Raw genomic sequence first — 25,030 nt, forward strand, 5'->3', positions numbered from 1 at the left:
CGTAAAATCAGGTGGAAAGCCATGCGTGCTCAGTTACCTATATCCAGATGTAAGACTTTTAATAGAGATCGACGTCTAATTCCAAGGATGCTTGGGACCATCCTCCTCTTTCCACCGGGTGCAGCGACCCCCTGTGGATATGGCTTTATATAGGGACCCCCGCGGGGAAGACCGACTCCGCACACATGGTTTAATTCATAATTTATTTTAATTAACGCCGTTCGTCACGGTTATCACACTGACACCTTGGCGCAACCCTCATTATCCCGGTCGGCGCCGAGAGCCAGCGCGAGTCGGCATAGGGAAGAGGAGCCGCAGGATACTCGCGGCAGGGCCCTCGGAGGGGCGGGGCCTGTTGAGGGGCGGGGCCTTCGAGGGGCGGGGCCGGGAAATTCCCGGCGGAGGCGGGGAGGCCCACACGGCAGTCAGCTGAGCGTCGCTGGGCGGGCTCGCAAGGCCGCAAGTGAGCCCGAGGCTTCCCGAGTCCCCGCCGCCGCCCTCCCGCGGGTCCTCTGGTCCGCGTCTGCATCCGGGTACCGAGCCTCCCCCAGCGGGCACGATGCCGAGGAATCAGTGACCCGGAGAGAGGCGGGAGCGCGGGCGCGGGGTGAGCCGGGGCCGGGGGCGGGTAGGGGTTGCGCGAGGCGGTGGCTCCTTCTCTTATCTACCCTGGAAGCTGTTCCCGCAGACCCCTTCCCTGCCATCCTTAGTCAGTAGAGGAGTGGGTGGCGAGGGGTGGGGAGTCCCCTCTTGTGGGAGGTTTTCCAGTTCCCAGCGGATCCTGACCTGGTGGGAAAGGGCCGCGAGGGCGGCCATCCCTAAGCGCCCTTCCCCCCCTTCACCGGCCTGGCCGGCGGCAGGTGACTTCCTTTGTAGGTCGCCAACATGATTTAAGGTGATACCCTCCCTCGGGTTGGGAATCACTGTACAGCTAGTGCCTCATTAGAAGGGAAGTGGTTAAGGGTACACCTTTGGAAGACGTAAAAACTGAAAACTACTCTAGCTTTAGGAAACGGCCCCGGAACACTAAAGAACAAATGACTTCTCTCAGGTGTTGGGATACTGAACAGCTACCTGAAAGGAATCTTCATAAACCGTTGTGTCTAGAATATGTGTGTGTGTGTGGGTGGGTGTGTGTGTGTGTGGGTGTGGGTGTCGATATGTGTATATACATACTTACATACATGTATTTAGACAGACAGAGAATGTGAATATTTGATGAGGCTGAGGAGTTGCTTTTACTGTTGGAGATGTGTAAGCTGGAGGCAATAAACATCCAGGAGAGAAAATGAAACCAGGTTCCTCTGCCTCCTCCACCAGGAAAACTGTTGTACGGAAATGTGTGCCACAGAGATATTTAAGGAAAACCAAAGCTGTAGGACCCTAAGGTGGTGGTAGGACATGGAAAGCCTGAGATCTGGTTCAGCAAGTGGCACTGTGAACGGGAAACCCCCCTTGCTCTTTGTCTAGGGGCCAGGCTCACCCTCAGGCCCTGCCCAGTCTGTAGTCAGCTGGGAGACCGTGAGAGGAGGCCAGGGCCAGGGACCGCCCTGGATGGACTACCCTGGAGAGAGAAGACGATGATTAGAGTCTTTGGGATGAAGGATCCATTTTGCTACTGGGACAGTTGCAGTGGTTCTTTAGAGATTGTGAACAGCAGTGTCTTTTTGTAATTGACCTCAGGTTGCATCTTATGCTATGGAATCCGAATAAACCCTCCAGAAACCAACACAAACTCATTCTTGAAAGGAACTGGTCACTGTGTTTATTACCTGACCGTGGAAGCCCCCCCTTTAAGTAGATCTCCGAGCCCTGCAACTTATGAACTTTATAGATACTTGAACCGTATGACATGTTCTTTGGAATCTATGGAACGGTAAATACAAAGGAAAAGGAAAAAAGTAAACTTTGTTTTTTGAAAATACGTCTATTTCATTCAGAAAAAAAACAACATATTAATAGTTTTCATTGTTTTCACTTTGATGCACATGAGGATTGAATAACAGAATATATGTTAGAAGTGATGTCCAGATACGTTTGCATTAACTTGGTGCAAAAGTAATTGTGGTTTAAAAAGTTAAAAATAAATGCAAAACCCTCAATTACTTTTGTAGCAACCTAATGGTAATGTAAAAAACAGTACTAATTTTCAAGATAAGTTTTAAAAGTTGAATTTAAGAATCTGGAAGTGAATGCCTTAGAACTGTAGAAAAACTCATAATACTAGCATGTGGGTTTGTCACCTACACAGCAGAAAGTGTTTTACTAGTGTTAGACTTCAAAATACCTTGTTAAACTATATTTTCATTTCATTTCAACAAATGTTTACTGAGGGCCTGCTGTGTGCCAGTATCTGGGAAGAATGAAATAGAGATCTTGGCCTAAGTTTGACAGGAAGATGGACGGGCATGAGGTGATTACTTTGCAGAAAAAACAAGGGAGGTGGAACACAGGTGGAACGCGCTATTGGGTACGCAGAGGAATGAACGGGACATCTATTTGAGCTGGACATTGAGCTGGACATTGAACTGTCCAGTGGCTGTTTGTCAGGGCAAAAGGGGGCCATTCATTTCAAGCACAGGACAGAACACAGATACAAGGGCATAGAAGTAAGAGTGCAGGGAACTGTGACTCTGTAATGTCCTCTGAGTATGATTGGCATGGCGACAGGAGATGATATTGGTGGTTAAGTGACAGCCAGATCCTGAAAGGCCCTATTTGTCTCACTCAGGAAGGAGCTGGACCTCTGTCTTGTATGGGAAGGGTTTTAAGCAGGAGGATGAGCTCATATTGGGAAAGAAACCATGGAGGTAGTGGGGCTGAGAGGGAAAGATCTGAGAGTCAGACTGTGTAGGAGGCTATGAAATTTCATTCAGCAAGTATTTGTTGGACCCCCAAATATGTCAGGTAATGTCCTAGGTGCTGTGGACAAAATAGGCAGAAATCCTGTACTCTGTGGAGTGCAACGTTGATATCTATAATCCAGACAAGACAAGAAGGGCCTGACCTAAGCTGGCGAGGCTGGAGAGGGGGCGGAAGTGACAGCCTTTGTGACCCATTAGTGACCCATTAGACTTGGAGGAAGAGGAAATGGAAAGAATCAAACACAACTCCCAGGTTTCTGCCTGGCGCAATGAGGTGAAATCTATTTCCATTTTCCGTATATTAGCAAATCACAAAATCAATACCATTTCTGGCATAAAAGGTGAGAGTTGTTTTTATCCCCCTAGAAGGATACATACTTTGAGTTCTTTTCCCAGGATGGTGATGGGTTTAGTTGATGCAGTCTTGGAATCTTACTCAGCTTCCTGTGAACCCAAACCAGAATTTGCCAATAGCCAGCTATTGTCTCCAATCACCAAATAGGTTTTCACTGTTAAAAATTTCTTCATCATTGAACCTATGAATACTTAATCAGCAAATTTGGAGAATAAATCACACCAGGGTAGGGTTAGACTTCTTCTGTATTATGGTGTTTCCCTGAAAATAAGACCTAGCCGGACAATTAGCTCGAAAGGGTCTTGTGGAGCAAAAATAAATTAAGACCCGGTAATACATTATGTTAGATAAGAATGGGTCTTATAGTAAAATAAGACCGTGTCTTATATTAATTTTTGCTCCAAAAGATGCATTAGAGCTGATTGTCCGGCCAGGTCTTATTTTCGGGGAAACACGGTATTTCCACTGGTCCAATGTCCAGTGGGGGGATGTCAGTATAAGGCTATTATGTTCAATACAAAATGACTTTCTGGCAATCAGAACCATCGTAATATAATGGGCAGTTGCCTGCTAAGGTCATTGCTCATATTTTCTGTCATTGAAGTCATTTACGCCTGGTCTATAATGACCATCTGCCACAAAAGCCAGACAAGACATTTTTTTTTCTTAATTTTTTTTGTTGTTGTTGTTGTTCAAGACCAGGGTTAAATTTCTAATCCACCGTCGTGGGCCGCCAGAGCCAGAATAAGGAGTTGGACTGGATCATTTTAAAGCCCAACTCAGGGATGAAATTTAAGCTCATGCTTACAAAGTCAAGTCATTGTTTAACTACAAGTAGTTAAGCAATTCCAGAATTTATCATTCTGGAATTAAGAATGGTAAAAATATATAATCAGGAATTCAAATAGTGGATCTGGGAATAAAATCCCGGAGATTTTGCTTTTGATCTTTTGACCTTCTAGGCAGCTCTCCTCCTTCCTCATCAATGAACTCTTGACAAAACCTATGTTAAATTAATTCAGCCTTCTGTGGTTAAGTATCACCTTTGCTTGTAAATGACACATTTCAGATCCACATTAGTTGGACTTTTATGAAAAAATCTGTAATCAGGTAGAACCTTGGGATAAATGGCTTAGTTCCAATTTTCATAACCTTTGAAGATGCGTGCAAGGATGCATAATACATCTCTGTGTTTGTTTCATTGAAAGTAGCTCAAGGTGTTGTTAAAAACAGAGTACTCAGCTCCCTCTCACTGGCATTCTACCAAGAGACCTTTCACATATGCACTGTACTGTGATAATTCATAATGAGGCCCCTTGAAATATTCTAAAATCATAAAGTTCTCTTTGAATCACCAAAAGTCAGTTAAATTGCTTTTAGTAAAATTTTGGTACTAATTTACATGCTTATAATTTTGGTATTTATATACGTATATTCAGCACACAGGCTAACTTTTTATTTGCTGTGACATCTTCATTACCAAATAATTTTTCCTAACAGTGCTGAATAACAAAGGCTTTACTATAACTAGGATAGGCCTATGTATTATTACTGTGAGAGGGTGGCGTGGCCCTGAGGGCGTTAGGGTGCATGTGTTGAATGGCATGGGTTGGCTGTGACCTTATTAGAAGCTTAAGAACACTTTTGAGCTGAAAACGACTGTAATGATCATTTGCTAGACAAGTCACTTTTGCTAACCATCACAAGAGGTCAGGTGACATCTGGAGGTCACACATCTGGTTAGTGGCACCCAGTGTTTATTCTACTGTCTCCCTTAGTATAACCCTATTTTTTTTCCTGGTGTCCTTATAAAATCTGGAAAAGTGAGGGCACTTATAAAATCTGGAAAAGTGAGGGCACTTATAAAATCTGGGCAACCTGGAAAAGTGAGAAGCACCAATGTAATAACTAGAACCTGTTTAACTTCTTTGTGGTGTGTCTGAAGACTTGGTAGAGGTATAAAGGATAGTCAAAGAGGAAAAATATCTGGGTGATTTTCCTTCCTCCCTCTCCCCTCTCCTCTCCTTTCCTTCTCTTTCCCCTCTCTTGGAAAAACTATTAAGGAGAAATGTGTGCATATAATAAAATAGAACGAAACACATTTATGGATACCTGCTTAGGTACTTTTTTAAAAATCTGTTAGTTTCCAGTTACTTTTTCATAGCGTAGTGTAATCACTGAATACCTGAGGAAGTTTAATGTGAACGAGTAAATGATACACGTTACAAGGATTTTATCTTTAGGTCTATCACCTAGAATTTTAGTATTCCTCTGCAAAATAGATGGGAACGCTGATACTAAGTAAAAACCCATTTTTATGAAATGTTAGCACCAACATCATTCTGTACAAAACTGAATTTTACGGAAAGCCAGAAACTGGCTTTATTCAAATTATTTTTGTCCAAATTATTTTATGCAAAATAATCCAGATTATTTTATTGTGGAAAACAAAAGAAGCTCGTTCTCGTCCCCTGATACTATCAGACAGCACACGTCAGCAGTATCCTCTCTGCTAAACGAATTGGGATATGGGACACATCGGTGCCTTCAACGGCTCACACTTGAATATTGTGCTTTATCAGTGTTTTTACTTCCCGACATTGCCATCTTCATTAAAGAATCTCATGAGAATGCCTTGCCTTGTGCTAGCTGCCCTGGGGAGAAGTCACACAGGTGACACTGTTGGGGGCCTGCTGTCCCATCAGTAGTAGCTCCATCTCTGATTTCCTACAAGTACCTTTAGACCAAAGGCAGGTCTCTGGCCTCTTGGTTCCAGGAGACCCCCAGAGAGTCCAGGTGCTGCCTCCTGTTGGATCAGGAGGAAGTACCGCCCTGCATTAGTGTATTTGGTTGTCTTTTCTTATATGGGCACTGGGAGAGCACTCACAGTCGTGATGATACAGTAAGATTTCAGAGAGTGTACTTCTCTCCTCGTCTTCACTGACTGCAGTGTTTCATGAAAAGGCTTATCATCTTCTTCATGAAATGTGTAAAAGAGAATGTTTGCCTGTAGCATGTAGCCAGTCATGAGAAGAGAGATCTGTTTGCCCAGGTGATAGGCCCTACAGAAGTGGAGTTGGGATACACTTGTCTCTTATTTACGTCGGCTTTGCCCCCTCTACACGTTAAGTGGTATGCTGAAAACAGTCTCAGAACATGCAATAACTACGCGAGATTTCTTAGTCTTTTTAGTGTGCTTTGCAAAATGATCAAATATTGAAGCCTAAATATTCTGTCATCCCCTTATCGTCCGATAGGTCTGGGTATGGAGTCATCCTTGATACTTGGTTGTGCCTCTTCTTAAGTGACCTTGGAAGAACTATAAAACCTCAGTGAACTCAGCTCTGTCACCTGTAAAATAAATATAATTGAGTTTCAGTGAGGATTAAAAAGTGACGTGTCTGATGCAGTGATTCGGGACATAGTAAGCATCCGAAATATGTTAGTTCTCCCTTTCTTCTTAGCCCAAAATACAAGAAATAAAATATGGAGATTATTAATAGCTTACTGAAATATACTTAACATACCATACAATTCACCCACCATATGGAGACTTGAATGGAATAATTTGCATGGGAAAATCAGCTTAATGATACTTTGCCCATATCTACAAATATACATATATGGAAATCCTCCTGAATGACTCTTGCTAAGATTCCAGATCATCATGATGCCGGGCCTTTTTTTTCCTCCTCCATTTCCCAGCTCCTCAGTGTACCCCTTTACACACCCATATGCACAGGCATACACGTGCACACACATACACACTGAGCTAGGATATGCCTTTGTTTAAAAGACTCAAAAAATATTCAAAATATAATGGGAGGGAAAGTAGGCAACTTTTGGAATACATATTAGCAATTGCTAATGGATTTGGGGGGATTCAGGGATTGCAGAGGACGGACAGCTGTGTTTTCTGTTTGTAACTTTTCCATAGGATCTGTTGCCATGTCCCACCACCCGCTTAACTGCCTAACTGAAAAAGGGGACAGCCCCAACGAAACCACAGGAAATGGACCCCCCAATCTGGCTCACCCAAACCTGGACACATTCACCCCAGAGGAGCTGCTGCGGCAAATGAAGGAGCTCCTGATGGAGAACCATCAGCTGAAAGGTAAGCAGCATCTGGCCCCCGTGTTTCTCCAGTCACCCTGGACCTTCCTGAACATAATACCCTTTGTAATAAGGCTTGTCGTGAACTCCTGTTCTCTGTCCGGTTCCCTGGGGGCAGAAAGAGCACCGAACTTAGCTTTTAGTAAGGCTAAAGCTGCTTTCATTGTTTACTTCTGGTGAAGGTAAGTATAAAAAGTATTTTATGTGTCTCAGGGAAATACCATATTGACATTTAGTCCATTTAAAAGGAAAAAGAAAGAAGGCTGCTATTATTGCAGAGTTAGTCCTAAATATTATTACCTTGTTAAGAGGAAGCATTCTAATATCTCAAGCCTTGGCTTTTGTTAGGACCTGTGTTTGAATCTGGTTAGTCTTTGTAGTTATACACAGGTATTTGTGCTATATGGAGGTACCCGAATCGATTTTATTTTCTTGAGTCTTATGAGGACTAGAAATACCATTAGACCTGCTAGTCCTGTCTGAAAACAAAAGCCCCTCATCTTGCTACAGCCTTCTTCTGGCTGACCCTTAGGCCCAGGCCCAACATGGCATCTTTAGATCCAAAGCCTCCTGGTGAAGGGGTCTGAGGGGCAGTGTGATTCATGAAATCAGGTTCATGAATCTGATTCATGAACCCCTGGTGTGTGACACCCTCACTCTGAACCCCATACAGAAGCCATGAAGCTAAATAACCAAGCTATGAAAGGACGATTTGAGGAGCTTTCGGCCTGGACAGAGAAGCAGAAAGAAGAACGCCTTTTTTTTGAGATCCAGAGCAAAGAAGCCAAAGAACGCCTAATGGCTTTGAGTCATGAAAATGAAAAATTGAAGGAAGAACTTGGAAAACTAAAAGGGAAAACAGAAATGTCATTCCAGGTGAGCAGACTGATTGGCTGTGATTTTATTTTACTAATATTTGTAGTGGAATCTTATTTGTCTAGACTTCTAGATCAAAACCTTTCATGGTTCAGGTTAGACAGATGTTTTGCATTACCTTGAAAGAAGTGTTCTTGCTGAGAAGATTGGTTGCAGTTTTAAGGGTCATGAATAATCACTGTTGGGGGAAAGAAATTTGTAAAGTTTTCACCATATTGATTATAGTGAAAAGAATGTTGCAGTTATAAACTAATGTTTTGTATTCATTATAGACAGTGCAGAAGGACCTCTACCTAGAACCATCCAAGTGTTAGTTTTTAGTGTGTGTCTGTGATATAAAATTACATTTTAAGAAATCTGTTACTCAGAAGTTTTACTTATTGACCTTGTCCTTCCTGTCTGTCTAAGATTCATCACTTTTCATTGTACATTTACTTCTGAAAGATGGTTTAACAAATGTCATATTGTGATAGAAGATTATATAGGGTTGCCATGTTTTCATTGACCAAAGAACCTTGGAAATATGCTCACAACCAAGAATGGGTATCAAAGATGTTAGTGAAAAACAAAGCAGAGCACAAGTGCACCCTCTGCCTGGTTGCTAACGCTCACTGGGTATTGTTTGTTTACATGGACGCATCTGCTGTTCATTTTCTTCCAGACCTGGAACTTAACTCTTAGGAGGACATAACTCCAGATATCAGTGATCTTTCTTGAGACTTTACCTTGAACTTTGATGATCTCTAATTTCTTGAATGGGTAAAGAATGCGAACAGAGAAATAAAATGGAAAGAAAGTCATGAAAAGGGGATGATATAGAATAATCTGAAGAATGAAAAGTTGCTTAGAAAAGTATCAGTTTGTGTCAGTGATCTACTCATCAATTCGTGCTCATGAGACAATGAAAACATTGAGCTTTAATCCATTTATATTAGTGTTGGAAATGTTTCACTGTGGATAAGGCTTACCACATCTGATGCTTCAACGTGTCTTCCAATTGGAAGAGAATTATCACTTTGGGGGGGAATCGCTCATTGTCTAAATGATTTTGAGGTATAATACTCTGAAGAAATGATTACACCTGGGCTATATGAGTAATTTTCTATTCTCTGGAAGAAAATATCTTATATTGTTTTCCTCCCTTGGCTTTTGGGATGTGAACTGACAATTGGCTTCAGCCGGCTGGGGCCTAGCACATTGAAGCCAAACTTCCAGAAGGAGTTTGAGATTGTCTGCCTGTAGGTTTTCTTCCAGATCCCAGTATTGGAAGAAGTTGAGATCAGAAGTTGAAACTCTGGACAGCTTGTTTCAGTGTAGGTGATCTGTCGAAGTGAGCTTCAAGCAGGACTCAGAAACGAATCCTTGGGACACAGGACTTGGGTGTTTGGCACAACGAGATACTTGGGGCTCTTGATGACCCTTGGTCATCAGCCTTCTCCCCCCAAAACTGTTGTGGCCCGCGCGTCCAGGAGGGCTCTGCCTGAGGGGGAAGTGTGAGGAGATTGAGAAAAGACAGAGACAGGAAAGCTGGGATCGGAAGGTCCACCGTCCACGGATGGCGGAACAGTGGCGCAGTCTTTATTTCACACACAGTTTTTATGCAGCCTTAGAATAGTTATCTATACAAACAAGTATTAGCAGAACAAGCAGGCTTCCCATGAGGATGACCTTGCAGGTGCAAGGCCTTTGTCAGCTCACAGCCCGCTCCTCACACAAAACTGTGCCTCCCAGGCTGACCCCTTGCCTCCCTTGAGGTGATTTTTAGATTTAGGCAGTCATCTTCCTCACTTAATAAAGCTCTCAAGGCCTGGGACTTGTCTCACTCCTGATGTCCCATCTTTGCCGCTATTTCCACAGGGATCCCCCCTTGGCCATAAGGGCTTCTCAAGCGTTTTGTCCTCCACAGGGAAGAGAGTTGGAAATTTCCTCTAGAGATCTGCCTTCCAATCCTTAGGGTGAGGCTGAGGCATTAATGGTTTTGTTTGATTTCACCGAATTATACTTCATATCATGTCTCTACAGAGTACTTTTTAAATTTTAATTGCAGAATGCTAGGCAAAGGTCATAGATAGATAGGCTTTTCTTCTTGGATTATAGAATGGGTATCAACTGGGCACGTTGCTAGGACAGTAGGATAGAGACATTATATAAATACCCAGAAAGACAGAAGTTGCTGTGTTTCACAAAGGTCAATGGTAAGTGATTAAAAGTGAGGACAATGTGACAAATGGTGGAATTGGGGCTGAGATCCTAGAAAAATAAACCATGGAAGTTCTAGTCCACGAAGTCAGTGAAAAGACTCTCGGGGGTAAAATAGAGAGACATTTAAAGTGTTAGAGTTCAAGGTGTTTATGGCCAAACGAGTAGGTTCATATTTTCTCAAAGATAATTAAGAGATACTCAGAATTGTGAAAAAGAAAATTAACATGACAGTCAGAGATTCTAGTGTCACGGCCTTATATCCCTGGTCTTCAGACATTTCATTCCAGGAACATTCTTTTATAAGGAGACAGAAAAGTCAAATAAAGCTCTAAGCCTATTATTTTTTAAAAAAAATAAAACTCTATTTCCTACCTCTATGCCAAGGTAGTTTTAAAAAATCCATTCCATAAAGTGTTCTCTGACAGATCAGGTGGGTAAATGTGAAGATTCCTAATGATCCTATGTAGTCTTGCCTTCATCTGTTTGCTTCCTGGTTCCAGGCTCAGTGGTACCTTTCCTTGTATGTTTTCATTCCTTTACACGTACGTTTCTTTGGTGTGAGTCATTATTAAGAGAGATGGCACAGGCTCTTAACCTTTCCTTGCAGACCTGACTCTTTCGTTTCACAAGGAGTTGCTTTGCTCAATGGCCTGTGCTAGTTTCCCAGCAAGAAAATGCTTCAAATGAAGGAAGAGCATGATCTCGATGGTAGGAGGGGCACCTCCGTGTTGCAAGTTAATAACCGTCCATCAGTTTTTGATATTTCATGGACGAGCTGGTTTATATTCCAGGCACATGCCCTTCTGATACTTTTTGGTTCTACTGCGAACCTTTGGGCCTGGTTACCATTCCTTAGGAAAGCTGTCACAGAGAGGGGTATGTGTGTCGTGCATGTCAGTTTTCTGATGTGTTGCCTCGTCTGACAATCTCAAGTGTACATATTTCTGGTGGTGCCATGCTCTCAAGAGTAGTGAAGGTTTCCTGAGGAGGAAATCAGAGAGGCCGAGAAGGTCATAGCTGGAAGAGAACAGAGACCCTGTGTTACCATGTCTTTCTTTCTAACTCAAGTAAACTGAGGCCAAGACATTAAGTGAATCTGCTCAAGGCAGCACATACACTGATTAGCTGAGTGTGGAGTCGAGTCTGTTCTCCCTGCTCCCAAGTAAAACACTGCATCTAAACAGGGTCTTTCTTCCGACTTTGTCGTATGCAGTAATTGCATCCGGCTGAACACAACACATACTTGATGTATTGGTGAAATATTAATGTTTACCATTAATGTTTATAGAGGCTGAAATTTAATTTTTTTTGAGCTTTCATACCAGCCTCTGAACTTTCAGTTTGCTTATTTAGCATCTTAAAGCACCAACACAGAGTATTATAGTATCCAGAATATATACCTGGGAGAATTGTGGACCTTTCATTGTGTTTTGCTGTTACTGTGCCAAGTGATGTCCTTGATTCTTGGGCTTCTAAGTGGAGATGACAGGTATGGGGCGCGAGGGGGTGGGTGTGCATTTGTGGGGCAAAATAAAAGGCAAGAGGTTAAATTGTGGCAGCATTTTGTCCTTATTTTCTGATACTCTGGACTAAAACTTGCAAGTCTACCATTGCCAAGGTCTGGTTGGTTATTTTCATAATACCAGATTATTCCAGCATGCTGAGGAAGCCTTTCTTGTCAAGAAGTTATTTCAATTTGCTATTATTTGAATACAATAAAATGATATGAAAATGTTCATTTTAAATGTTATGTCAAAATAAATTGCTAAGGACAAGCTAGAATATTCTATTGTAAATCATAGAGGACGAAGATGTTGAGAATCTGCCTTCCCAGTGGGTGTGAAGCACTTGAATTTGACAACCAGGTTCTTAGTTTGATTAGTTAATTCGCCTTGTTCCTCGTCATTTCCAGGATCTCACTGGGGACCCCAAGGCAGTAGCAGAACAGGAAATGGAACAGCTAAAGACCCAGGTGGCGCGCCTTCAAGCTGAAAAGGCAGATCTGCTGGACATTGTGTCTGAATTACAACTCAAGCTGAACTCAAGCGGCCACTCTGAAGACTCCTTTGTTGAAATTAGGATGGCTGTAAGTGTTTTGGCTTTGGTTTTGTTTTAAGCAAATTACAAAACCTCACCTGGACAGCTGATAAAAATACCACCATTTATTTTCAACACATGGAGCCAAGTAGTGGGAAAATTTCAGTGTGGCAAAGATAAATTGGCTCTTATTTCTTAAGTATAACATAATGCTTATAAGGGTTATCATTGCTGAAATGGAAAAATATCGACTACCTTTTGTGAGAAAAGAGATCGTCCTTCTTTATTCCAGTATGTCCTGACAAATCAGACCTTTATGTGACTGACCTAAAAATAAAAGCATAAACTTTTTCAGACCAGGTTTCAAAGCTGTGTTCAGCATTTCACTTCGGTGAGCAGAATCGTGATCAGATGCAGTAAATTAAGAGCTTTAAAACACTTTTCAGAGGCGGCCGGATGGCTCAATTGGTTAGAGCACAAGCTCTGAACAACAGGGTTGGCGGTTTGATTCCCACATGGGCCAGTGAGCTGCGTCCTCCACAACTAGATTGAAGCACAACAACTTGGAGCTGATGGGCCCTGGAGAAACACACTGTTGCCCAATATTCTCCAACAAAAGAATTTAAAAAAAAACACTTTTTAATAATAGAACCATGCTTTCAAAGACAGTCTTATAAAGTACCCTGGTTTATTAAAAATCAGAAGTGGAGAAAAGAAGGAGCAGAGCTGCTCTGGTTATATAGGTGGAGGAACTTTCTCTAACAGCAGCTGTTCCGGGACCTCTGAGAACAGAATGTGAAGCCGGTGCTATCAAACTCGCATTCATGTGCCACCCATATTGAAGTGAGCTGAGCCAGATGGCAGGTCCCGCCCCATTTCTAAGCACATATGAGGCGTCGGTCACAGCTGTGTCTGGGTGTCCTACTACAGAGGCGGATAAACCACAGAGGGGCCTCTTTTTTGTTGCTACTAAAAAAGATTGAAAAGTGAGGGAGAAAAACACATGAGGGTGAAATCCTGTCATGCATACTGTCATTTTAGCTTTGTCAAAGTGCACGTCTCTGAAAGAAAAGTACACTTAGTACATAAGGGGGAGTGGGGAGCAACTTACAAAAAGCTAAATTATTTGGTGTATCTGAAATCTGATTCATTTGCTGCACTGAAGATTGATAGAGTTGGAAAATGGCTCTTAGTAACCTTGCCATCCATGCCCCCTAATAAATTTTAGGTGCCTTAATAGTGGTCAAAATTAAGAGAATTAAAATACCATTTGAAAAGCATCCTTTGCCAGAATACCCTTTCTGCAAATGACTGAAGATTATAAAGCACAAGGTTGATCAGAGTGTTAACCTTCTGCAAATAACTGATAAAATTCAGGAAGCCCAAAGAGCATATCAGAAGTTTCCAAATGAGGCATCTTCCTTCAGAGTGTATGGTTAGAATAATATGTTCCCTCACTGATGAGTGAGTTATTTTTAGTATAAACCTGTTTTTCTTGCCTTGCTTCTGTGAACTGGAACACATTGCCCAAGATTTAGGATGAGTGTCACAATCAAAATTACTGAGAACAATCTTTCTTCATTTTTGGAAGATTTTCCCACTAGGTCATTAGAATAGAAATATCTTTCAAATCATTTAAGTGGTCCTAATGTTCTTTTTTCCTAAATGGCCCAAGATACACAGGATTTCTAATGGGAGCCGACTTTGTGTTTTGTGAGCCTTGCTCACAGAAAACTGCCTCTTTTTCAACTTTGCTTCAGCAAGTTCTAGGATTTTGCATTTTAAAGGACTGTACTTGGATGGTATGTGGAGTTGTAACTAACTCTGTGTGACCTTAACCTAGGAAAGAAGGGAACTGCCAAGGAGAGAGAGGAGATAAGCTTTCATGTTATAGGGTCAGGAGCCCAGCCTTCATCGAGGTATTTATAATCCTGATAGGGCACGTGGGGTGAGGGAAGGGTACATTTCCATTCCACTTGACCAAATTTAAGCATCTCACATCTTAATGTTTGGTAGGTTCCTTGGCTTGCGTGTCACCAAAATTCTTGATCTTTTGCCTTTGCTCTTTTGATAATTTGTCTTGCAGACATGTGTTAAATCCCTTTCATTTCTGCTTGTACAGGAAGGAGAAGCACATGTGGCAGTGAAAGAAATGAAGACAAGTCCTGGGCCCACAAGAACTGATTTCATTGACACGTATGTGAAGAAAGACTAGGGCTGTTGGACAGGCAGACTGGGCAGTCATGTCACTTCCAGCTCCCCACTGCGAGGTCACACATGATGGGCTGGAAAAGTCACTTCTTATTACATTATACCAGAACCTTGCAACAGTGTTCGGTTTGAATGCTGTTTGATGTTGCAGTCAAAACTGGCAGAGAATAAAAGCAATGTTTGGTTAGGTAACCCTCACCACTCAAAGTGTTCCATCTCCCATCAGATTAGAAGGGAAAACAAACTTGTTCTCCATCAAAATACCATGTTTCCTTATTTGCACACCAGTGCACTTTGACCTGGACCAGGCTGCCCAGCTTGATAAGTGGGAAGTTTCTATATTCTCTGCCGTGTTCATTCCTGAGCACACACCAAGGGGACTAATCCTACTGGATAATCTTCTCTAACAATGACTGCCAGTGCTCTGAGTCACTGGGCGTTGGTTGGAAGTGCCCAGATATCTTATCTCTGGAGTCTCAAGTTGACCTGTCCCAAGAAGATATTAGGAAGCAGACCTCTTAAATGATGGGGGGACTTTGAGGAACTGGGCCCCTGAGACTCTTGCAGGCAGTGCTCCCCCAGAATGGGCTGTCCACTCACCCTCTGTAAATTGGTTACTAAAGTATAAGACCTGTTAAAAGAGACAGTTATCTGACAGTTTCTCTAAGGATCTCCTCCTTCATAGGCTTTTAATACCATTTTTCTATAATGATGAATGTATTTATAAAACATGAAAGTGGGTGGGTTTTTTTCTGTTATGCTCCCAAACCTTTGTATAAGTGAGAAAATAAGCCTTAGGTAATATTCTTTCATCAAGCAGGGCAATGGGCATAAATGAAAGTTAATTCCCTTTTTCGTTAGAAATTCCTCAGCTTTCCCCCATGTTGTACTTTTACTAGCAAAAGAGTTTATTGGAAGTGGTAGGAAGGAAGAAAGCCTTGTTTGAAATTTCCAAGCCACTTCCTCCTCATTTATATCCACATGCACAGACCACTTCCTCTTTCAAGCCACGCAGCTGTGTTTTATTATTATTATTATTTTGTTGCAGTATCTTTATCCTGTTTGAAAGTGTATTAAGGAGACAGAGACTGATTTCTAGGTTTGGAGTTTGACCTTTGGAGTCAGGAATCGTGATTTTATCCTAGCTGTTTATTAGCCGTGTGAACTTGAGTAGATTACTGAAAAAACAGCTGCCATTAGCAAAATATAGTCATTGGGGTGTTTAGTTGTGGTGCTGGTTTGTCATTGAACTGCCTCTTGATGTAATCAGATTTTGAAATCGAGAAAAATATTTGATATGCCAACGGTACCCACATTTCTCTGCTCTAATTATTTGATTTTCTTCTCTTGACTTGAGAATGTGATGGCTTCTGTCAAGTTGGAGAAAGGCCAGTGATGTGCGTGTCACCACAGGCAGCACGTGTGCTTGTGTACTTTGTGTCCTCTTTGAGATTAGTTCTCTAGGAGAGCTGGGCATCAGAAACCAGGACTACCTGTGCTCCGCTGTTTCAGTGGGTCCTGTTGTCTGGTGTGGTGGGCACAGTGACATTTGGAGGAAGTGAGCAGGTGCAGTGTAAGGCGAGGCTACCCATCAGTCCCCACCCCTTCCCTGGAAAGCACGGAGGCCTGGGGCACTGGGCGTCATAGGGCCAGCTGTGCTTGCTCAGTAAATGAGTATTAACTGGAGAGTGTTCTGGAAAGCTGTTCCTTTAAGGTGGTTCCAGTTACACTCTTAGAGTTGAACATTTTTGTTTTCTGATGAAAACCTTTATACCATCTTGATATAGGAGCAGATCTGCAGAAAGTGCCAGGGATTACTTGGAATCTGAGGAACTAACTGTGAGCCAGCTCCTGCTTTGTCTAAGGGAAGAAAAGCAGAAGGTGGAGAGACTTGAGAAAGCACTTAAGGAAGCCAAAGAAAGGTATGAAATACGTAACTTAAAATATGCATACATTGCTTTTTTAACAGCTTTACTGAGATATAATTAAGATACCATACAATTCATCCATTTAAAGTGTACATTTCAATGATTTCTAGAATATTCACAGAGTTATGTAGCCATTATTACATTATAATTTTAGAATGTTTTCTCCCAAATAAGAAACCCGGTACCCATTAGCAGTCATTCCCCATTCCTCTCAGTAATCTATTTTCTGTCCCTATAGATTTACCTGTTATGGACATTTCATATAAATGGAATCATATAATATGTGGTCTTTTGTGACTGGCTTATGTTATTTAGCATAATATTTTCAAAGTTCATCCATGCTATAGCACATACCAGTTCTTCGTTCCTTTTAGTTGCCAAATAATATTCCATTGTATGACGACAACATTTTCTTTATTCATCAGTTGGTGAACGTTTGGGTTCTTCCCACTTTTTGCCTATTATGAATAATGTTTGCTCTGAACATTCATACCATTTTTTTGCAGACATTTTTTTTTTATTCTCTTGGTTGTATCACAGGAGTAGAATTGCTGGGTCATATGGTAACTCTGTTTAATATTTTGAGGAACTACCAAACTTTTCCATAGTGGCTACACCATTTTACATTCCCACAATGTATGAGAGTTCCCCTTTCTCCACATCCTCACCAACACTTGTTACTTACTATCTGTCTTTTTTATTATAGCCATCCTCATGAATGTGAAATGGTATCTCATTGTGATTTTAATTTTATTTCCTAAATGACTAATAGGATTGCATATCTTTTCATGTTGGCCATCTGTATATCTTTGAAGAAATATCTATTCAAATCCGTAGCCTATTTAAAAAAATTGTATTGTCTTTTTATTGTAAGAGTTCATTATATATTCTGGATGCAAGTCCTTTATGAGATTTTTGATTTGCAAATATTTTCTCCCATTCTGTGGATTACCTTTTCACTTACTTGATGGTATCATTTGTAGCACAATTTTTTTTTTTTTTTGGACATAGTCCAATTTATCTATTTTTTCTTTTGTCTCTTGTGCTTTTGGTTTTTGTATCCAAGAAACCATTGACTAACTTAGGGTTACAAAGATTCAATCCTATGTTTTCTCCTAAGAGTTTTATATTTTTAACACTTATATTTAAGTCTATGATCCAGTTTTGAGTTCATTTTTTATGGTGTGATTTAGGGGTCAACTTCATTCTTTTGTCTGTGGATATCCACTTGTCCTAACACCATTTGTTGAAAAGATTATTCTTTCCCTCACTGAATTGTCTTGGTACCCTTGTTGTAAACCAGTTGACCATAAAGGTAAAGTTAATTTCTAAACCTTTAATTTTATTCTTTTGATCCAAATGTCTATTCTTATGCCAGTGCTGCATTGTCCTGATTATAATAGTTTTGTAGTAAATTTTGAAATTAGGAAATGTGAGTCATCCAAATTTTTCTTCTTTTAAAAGATAGTTTTGGCTCTCCTGGGTCCGTTGTATTTCTACATAAACTTAGGGTAAGTTTGTTAATTTCTAGGAAAAATAAAAAAGCCAGCTGGGATTTTGTTAGGAAATCAAGTTTTGGGGGAGCATTGCCATCTTGACAATATTAAGTCCTCTGATTCATGAACATGGGGTGTCTTTCCATTTATTTAGGTCATCTTTAATTTCTTTCAGTGATGTTTTATAGTTTTCAGCATACAGGTCTTGTACTTCTTTTTCAAGATTTATTCCTGTATGTTCTAGTCTTTTTGGTGCTGTTATACATGAAATTGTTTTCTTAATTTCATTTTTGGATTATTCATTGCTAGTGTGTAGAAATACAACTGATTTTTGTATATAGATCTTATAGGCTACAACCTTGCTGAACTCATTCATTAGCAGTAATAATTTTTTTAGTGGATTCCTTTAGTGTTTTCTATATACAAGATCATGTCATTTACAAATAGAGATAATTTTGCTTCTTCCTTACCAACCACGATATTTCTTTTTCTTGACTGATTGCGCTGGCTAGAATTTCCAATACAATGTTAAAAAAAGGTGGAGAAAGCTGACATCCTCGTCTTGTTCCTAATCTTAGGGAGATAACTTTTATTCTTTTTTTTTTTTTAATTTATTGGAGTGACAATTATTAGTAAAATTACATAGATTTCAGGTGTACAATTCTGTATTACATCATCTATAAATCCCATTGTGTGTTCACCACCCAGAGTCCGTTCTCCTTCCATCACCATGTATTTGACCCCCTTACCCTCATCCCCCACCCCCCACCCCCCTTACCCTCTGGCAACCACTAAACTATTGTCTGTGTCTATGAGTTTTTGTTTCTCATTTGTTTGTCTTGTTCTTTTGTTGTTTTTGGTTTATATACCACATATCAGTGAAATCATATGGTTCTCTGCTTTTTCTGTCTGACTTATTTCTCTTAGCATTATACTCTCAAGATCCATCCATGTTATCACAAATGTTCCTATATCATCTTTTCTTACCGCCGAATAGTATTCCATTGTGTATATATACCACAACTTCTTTAACTTTTATTCTTTCACCATCAAATGCGGTAACTGTTAGCTTTCAGTTTTTCATAGATGCTTTTATCAGGTTTGGAAACGCGCTTCTATTTCTAGTTTGTTGCAATTTTTATCATGAAAGGGTTTGTGATTTTGTTAAACGCTTTTTAGTTTCTGTGGGGATGATTGTATGGGATTTTTTAAACCTTCATTAATATGATATATTACATTGATTTTCAGATGTTAAACGAACCTTTGATTCCTGGATAAATCCCACTTGATTATGGTTTATAATTTTTTTTTTCATGTTGCTGATTTGGATTGCTAGTATTTTGTTAAGGATTTTTGCCTCTATATTCATAAGCAATATTGGTCTGTAGTTTTCTGTTCTTGTGATGTCTTTGTCTGGATTTAATATAAGAGAAATACTGGCTTCATAGACTGTGGTATACACACATGCGCACATGCACACACGCCTGCACACACACACTTTGTGGTAAAATGTATCTTATAAAGTTGTTAAGCCAATGAATTTCTATGTAGGAATTCACTTTTTAGAAATGCAAAGTGCTAGACCATATAAGACATGGGGGAGGTTATGCAATAGTTTTAGGGTTCCACAAGACAAACAAAATAAGAAAAAAAACTCATAGACACAGACAATAGTTTACTGCTTACCAGAGGGGAAGGGAGGAAGGGGTTGGTAGATGAGGGTAAAGGAGATTAAATATATGGTGATGGAAGGAGAACTGACTCTGGGTGGTGAACACCCAATTCTGATTTCATTAATCAGAATGATATATAGATGATGTATTACAGAATTGTACACTTGAAACCTGTGTAACTTTACTAACAATTCTCACGCCAATGAACTTTAATTAAAAAAAAAAATAGTTTTAGGGTTCCGGTAATGCAACATTTAATCATAAATATACTATGATATAGTTAATTCTCTCAGACATTATACATGGCTCATTAATCTTAAAATTATAGCATTATAAGAAACGCTTTCTATCTGAAGCAGTTAAAATTTTTAACTATAGGAAAATCTGTTCTTAAAATAGGAAACAAGTTATTTATTCAGAATGAGGTTAACCTGGAAGACACATTGGCACTTGTCCAATGATTTATTTGGTTGTCAGCTCTTTTCAAAGGTGAAAAGGTCATGGTTGCTATAAATCTTAGGATTTTTCCCATGTCCTACTGCTTAGAAAATTTCGGAGGTGGACATCTAGAAGACTAGTACCATGTATTCTAATGGAGTAAAATATTTGTCCTGCTTTTTTGACAAATCCCAAAACATAATAATAATGCACAAATACATAAACAAAAGCATTCTTTTTACACCTTATTACGGCTGACTTTTAAAAAGAAGATGTTATGCTTTGAAGGAGACTTTTAATAGCCATGAGTAATTGGCGTTTCTATTTCATAGGCACGTTTCCTTTCCTGAGTTCTGTACACCATTCTAAGTGTCAAGGTCAGCCAGTAATTCATCCTTACTTAGACAACATGATTAGCTTTAAAAATTAAAGTGTAGGAGGCAGCCGAATGGTTCAGTTGGTTAAGAGTGTGAGCTCTGAACAACAGTGTTGCCAGTTTGATTCCCACATGGGCCAGTGAGCTGCGTCCTCCACAACTAGATTGAAGACAACGAGCTGCCACTGAGCTGCCAGAGGGGTGGCAGGATGGCTCAGTTGGTTAGAGCGCGAGCTCTCAACAAGGTTGTCGTTTCCATTCCCGCATGGGATGGTGGGCGGTGCCCTCTGCAACTAAGATTGAAAAGGGCAACTGGAGTTGGAGCTGAGCTGTGCCCTGCACAACTAGATTGAAGGACAACTTGGAGCCAATGGGCCCTGGAGAAACACACTGTTCCCCAATTAAAAAACAACAACAACAAAAAACACATTAAAAGAAAAACCAAAAAAAGTGTCCCTGTTTAAAATAATAATAATAATAATAATAATAGAAGTATAAACTTAGGAACTTGCTAATTATACACCCTGATCTTTTATATAATATATATAATTCCTGCTTTCAGAATAAGGAAAACTTTCTGTCTGGTAGCTAAGAGGCATAGCTCTTCAAATGGCAGCTAGGAAGTCAGGCCTGTTTTGAGATGGGTGTTTCACTCTCTCACCTTGAGTACCCTGTTAAGGGTCCCTTTCTCAGTTGCATTAAAATTCAGCTTTGGGAGCCAGCCTTCTCAGTATTTAACAACCAGCAAGTCAGTGATTAGTTGCCAAGACTAATGTTTTCTATGTGGGTATCAGGTTGATGAGTTCCTCCTAAGGTAGGGCTGACACCTAGAAATAAAATCACTGATACCTGAACATCCTGGCTTGATTTACATACTATGGAAGATATGATGAAAACACATCCCAAGACTCAGCATGTTTTTTTCTCAAATAAAGTTAATCTTCATTTTCATTAATCAGAAGAAATAATGGTTTAGACAGTATGAAATTCTGAAAAATTTTAGGTGATTTGTGGGGAGAGGGAACAGTAGATTTGTCTTTCTTTCATTGTTTGTCAAATTTAATATGTCACGTAATTTGTGTTTTCTAAACAAACTGACAGCCAGTAAGGAGAGGGGAAGTGTGTAAGAACTGTGACCCAGGAAAATTGAGAGTTAGCAAGGAAAAGTCAACCCAAATTGGAAAATGCGCCCTAGAAAATTAAAATAAGCTGTAATTCACATGTAGGTCAAAACACTGTAGATGTTTGAGTGGTAAAGGCTCTCCTTCAACCCTGCACCAAATGGCTCCTAACCCACTTACTTGCTGAGTCAGGAACTGAGCCTGTGCACCAGTTAGGTTTGGCAATTTGCAAGATACCAATATTGTTTGTTTTACTTTTTATCACCACTAAGTTCTTTTTTAAAAATCAGTTTTGCATTCACACAATTTAAAGAGTCGGTTGTTCCATAAGCTTTGTATAGAGAAACAGTAGTTCCTTGGCCACACCCCCACCTGCTTTTCCTGCTTCCCCAGATAACCACTTTCAACATATTTAGCTGGTTCTTTCCACATTTACCTCCACATACCAGGCTTAAATTGCTACTTAAAATTTCCCCCCTATTTTAAACATAGTTTATTGATCTCCCACTATGAAGGATGAATATTTAACTGTCTTTCATCCCCATCATCGTCATCACACACACATGCTTCTGGACCCTTCTTCCTCTCCTTGCCCAACTCTGAAATTGAGTACAGTACATTGGAATTTAGTCAGATCACTAACCATTGTTTACATTATTGTGCATGCACACATACATATACACACAAACACACACTTCTCGGTTAATCTGTGCTCTGCGCCTTGACCACTTTTCCTTTTTTATACTTTTTTTTACCTCTATGCATAATTACCTGTTTTAAATTTGCTTAATTTCCCCATTCTCTTCCCCAATGAACATGTTAGTACTGTCTAGTAGTATTCTCTTCTTGAAGACTTTTCTGCTGGAGTCTTGCCTGGTTGCTTTCTAGATCCTGCTGTATTGCAGTCATCTTGGAATCTCCTTTTGCCATCGTCCTGTGGAATTCCTTCAGCTCTCCTATGCTGGATCACCTGTTCCCTTAATCGAGTGCCTTTCTTATTCTTAAAAAACTTTTTGTTTTTTCAAATAGAGCTCACCACATCTCCACTAATTTACTAAGAAAAAATATGTGAGGAGTATATTTCTTGGAATCTGCAGTTCTGCAAATCTCTCTTTCCATTTCATACTTTATGGATAGTTTGGCTCGATATAAAATTGTATACTAGATATAATTTTCCCTCTGAATTTTGAACACATTACTTCATTTTATTGTAGCTCCTGATGTTACTGCTGAGAAATCTGTTAGTCAGATTCCTAATCTTCTGGGATGGAACTTCTCGTATGCATTGGTGTGAGCCTGTTTTTCATCTATTTGTTCTGGACACTCTTGAACTCTCTTTCACTCTTCAAACTCGTGTCCCTTAGTTCTTGAGAAATGATCTTGAATTAATTTAAGGATAATCTCTTACCCTCAGTTTTCTCTGTTCTCTCTTTCTAGCACTACTCTTATTTTGAATTGGACCTCCTGGACCAATCCTCTAATTTTCTCAACTTTTTGTTCTGCCTCTCTCTCTCTCTCTTTTCTTCCCTCCTTTCTGTTACATTTGATCAACTTTCATCTTCCTTTTTCTGGGGAGGTGTCCTTTGAATGTTCCTTTTTTATAGTGTTACTTTTTTTATGGTTGTAGCGTTTCCTTTGTCTCTAAGGATATTAATGATAGTTCCTTGGAAGTTCCTCCTGGCTACCCCGCTCCCCTGGCATATTCTAATTTCAGCAAGTTGGTTTTTTTCTTTTGGTTTACTTTTTTCTGTTTCATTTTAAGGTGTTCCTCAAAGGTCTGGTAATCTTGGCTGTCTGATCAGATTTAACAGGGGGCATTGGAAGCTGATTGAAGCACTGTGTGCGTGTGTAGGGAGATATGGCTGGGAGGTTTCTTTGGTGAACCCCATGTCAGGAACTTTAAATCTTTTTGCCTCCTCCTAGTCACATACTCCAGAGGAAACTTACAGTCTCCTGTCTGGAGGGAACTTTCCTAGATGCCAGGATTCTTGAGATGAGTAAGAGAAGACTCCATAGGGAACCCAAGCCCTCGACTCTGATTTATGTCTCTGAGTCCAAAGACCTTTTATTTTACAATTTTCTAGTTCTTCCTAAATGTGCTCCGACTTTATCCCCAAGTCCAGAGATACCTGTTGTCACTGACTCCTAAGCCTTTTGGGTCCCATAGTGTGAATCGGGTTACATCTCGGCTCTCCCTACGGTTGGCTTCAGATTGAGCCTTCTTAGTCAGTTCGCACTCATAATATGCTTCTCAAATCTTCTGGCTCTGATTCCCTCTCCTTTTCTCTTTTTAGTGGGGTTCTTGTAGGTGTTTGGCTTTTTAAAAGTCTTTTTAGTGGGGTTCAGGATAGGAGAAAAATTTCAGGCATATAATCAGTCTACCATCTTTAACCACAAGTCTCTGTTTCATTTGTATTGCGATGGCTTTCCTGTGATTATGATTTAGTGGAAGGATGTTGCTACATTTGTTTGTTTTTAGGGACTTGTAAGTTCAGATGGGTCCAAAAAGGAAAAGTCTTTTCTTCTCTGCTGAATCCTTATAAAGGACACATACTCATGTATAATACATATGCATGCACATGTGTACACACACAAAAACACAAAATTTAAAAATATTTCTGAGTATTATACTTACATGAAAAGAGGCAGTGTTTTTCAGTGTTCAAGATGAGTTATCCCTATGCATTCATCTCTTAAATCAGTTTTAGCCAATTTTAGGATGCAAGCTAAACCAAAGCTAATTTGGTGAATGCAAAGAGATTTTGAAAACCTCTGGTCCTTTATCCAGATTTTGAACAATGTTCTTTTCAGTGCTTCTGCAATTGTTATTCCTCTTGAACCAAAGAGAAAGTAACTTTTCTTCTCTGATTTTTTAGAATTTCAGAATTAGAAAAGAAAGCCAATGATTGTTCCGAGATTGACACCCAGACAGAGGGGAACACCGAAAAAGAGAAAGAAGAGGAGAAAGGCACAGAAACTGTGGGTACTGAGATTCTAAGACTACTCTCACCTTCTTCCCAGAAGGGCCAGATCGCCCTTCCCCCCCCCACCGCCCTGATGGACATAAGAGTAGTATAGAAGCTAGAGTTGTTTTGTGATGTGTTGTTGGCTTTAGAAATACAGAAATAATTTTAACATTGAATATTTTCTATTTCGTTCATATTTCCTTGTCCTGATTTGAATTTCATTTATTGTAAATTGTAGTGAGATGTGTTCCTGCCATAGTGATTCTAGGAAATCACTCCTCTGTCTCTTCTGGATTGATTTCCTCTCCTAAATTCCTAAGTGAACAGGCCCCCTAAATGACAAAGGAATGTTGTCCACTTTATAATGAGATCAT

The 25,030-nt window shown here is 40.2% G+C and overlaps 1 protein-coding gene across 7 annotated transcripts in view; it reads left to right on the forward strand.

The window, feature by feature from the left end:
• The first annotated feature begins 402 nt into the window (after positions 1-402).
• Positions 403-25,030, forward strand: part of OPTN (optineurin) — a 39,849-nt gene continuing 15,221 nt past the window's right edge. Inside the window, exons 1-8 of one of the 7 annotated variants that reach the window (XM_033100537.1) lie at positions 404-607; positions 6,477-6,660; positions 7,157-7,333; positions 8,006-8,208; positions 12,323-12,496; positions 14,570-14,643; positions 16,446-16,580; positions 24,567-24,669. In XM_033100537.1, the coding sequence (XP_032956428.1) occupies positions 7,168-7,333; positions 8,006-8,208; positions 12,323-12,496; positions 14,570-14,643; positions 16,446-16,580; positions 24,567-24,669 (855 nt within the window). In that variant the 5' untranslated portion in view covers positions 404-607; positions 6,477-6,660; positions 7,157-7,167. Of the gene's footprint in view, positions 608-2,083; positions 2,414-6,476; positions 6,661-7,156; positions 7,334-8,005; positions 8,209-12,322; positions 12,497-14,569; positions 14,644-16,445; positions 16,581-24,566; positions 24,670-25,030 lie in introns of those variants that run through there. The other 6 variants (XM_033100536.1, XM_033100539.1, XM_033100535.1 and 3 more) reach the window with 6 other exon arrangements.

The sequence above is a fragment of the Rhinolophus ferrumequinum genome (assembly GCF_004115265.2).
Source record: "Rhinolophus ferrumequinum isolate MPI-CBG mRhiFer1 chromosome 5 unlocalized genomic scaffold, mRhiFer1_v1.p scaffold_110_arrow_ctg1, whole genome shotgun sequence".
NCBI lineage: Eukaryota > Metazoa > Chordata > Mammalia > Chiroptera > Rhinolophidae > Rhinolophus > Rhinolophus ferrumequinum.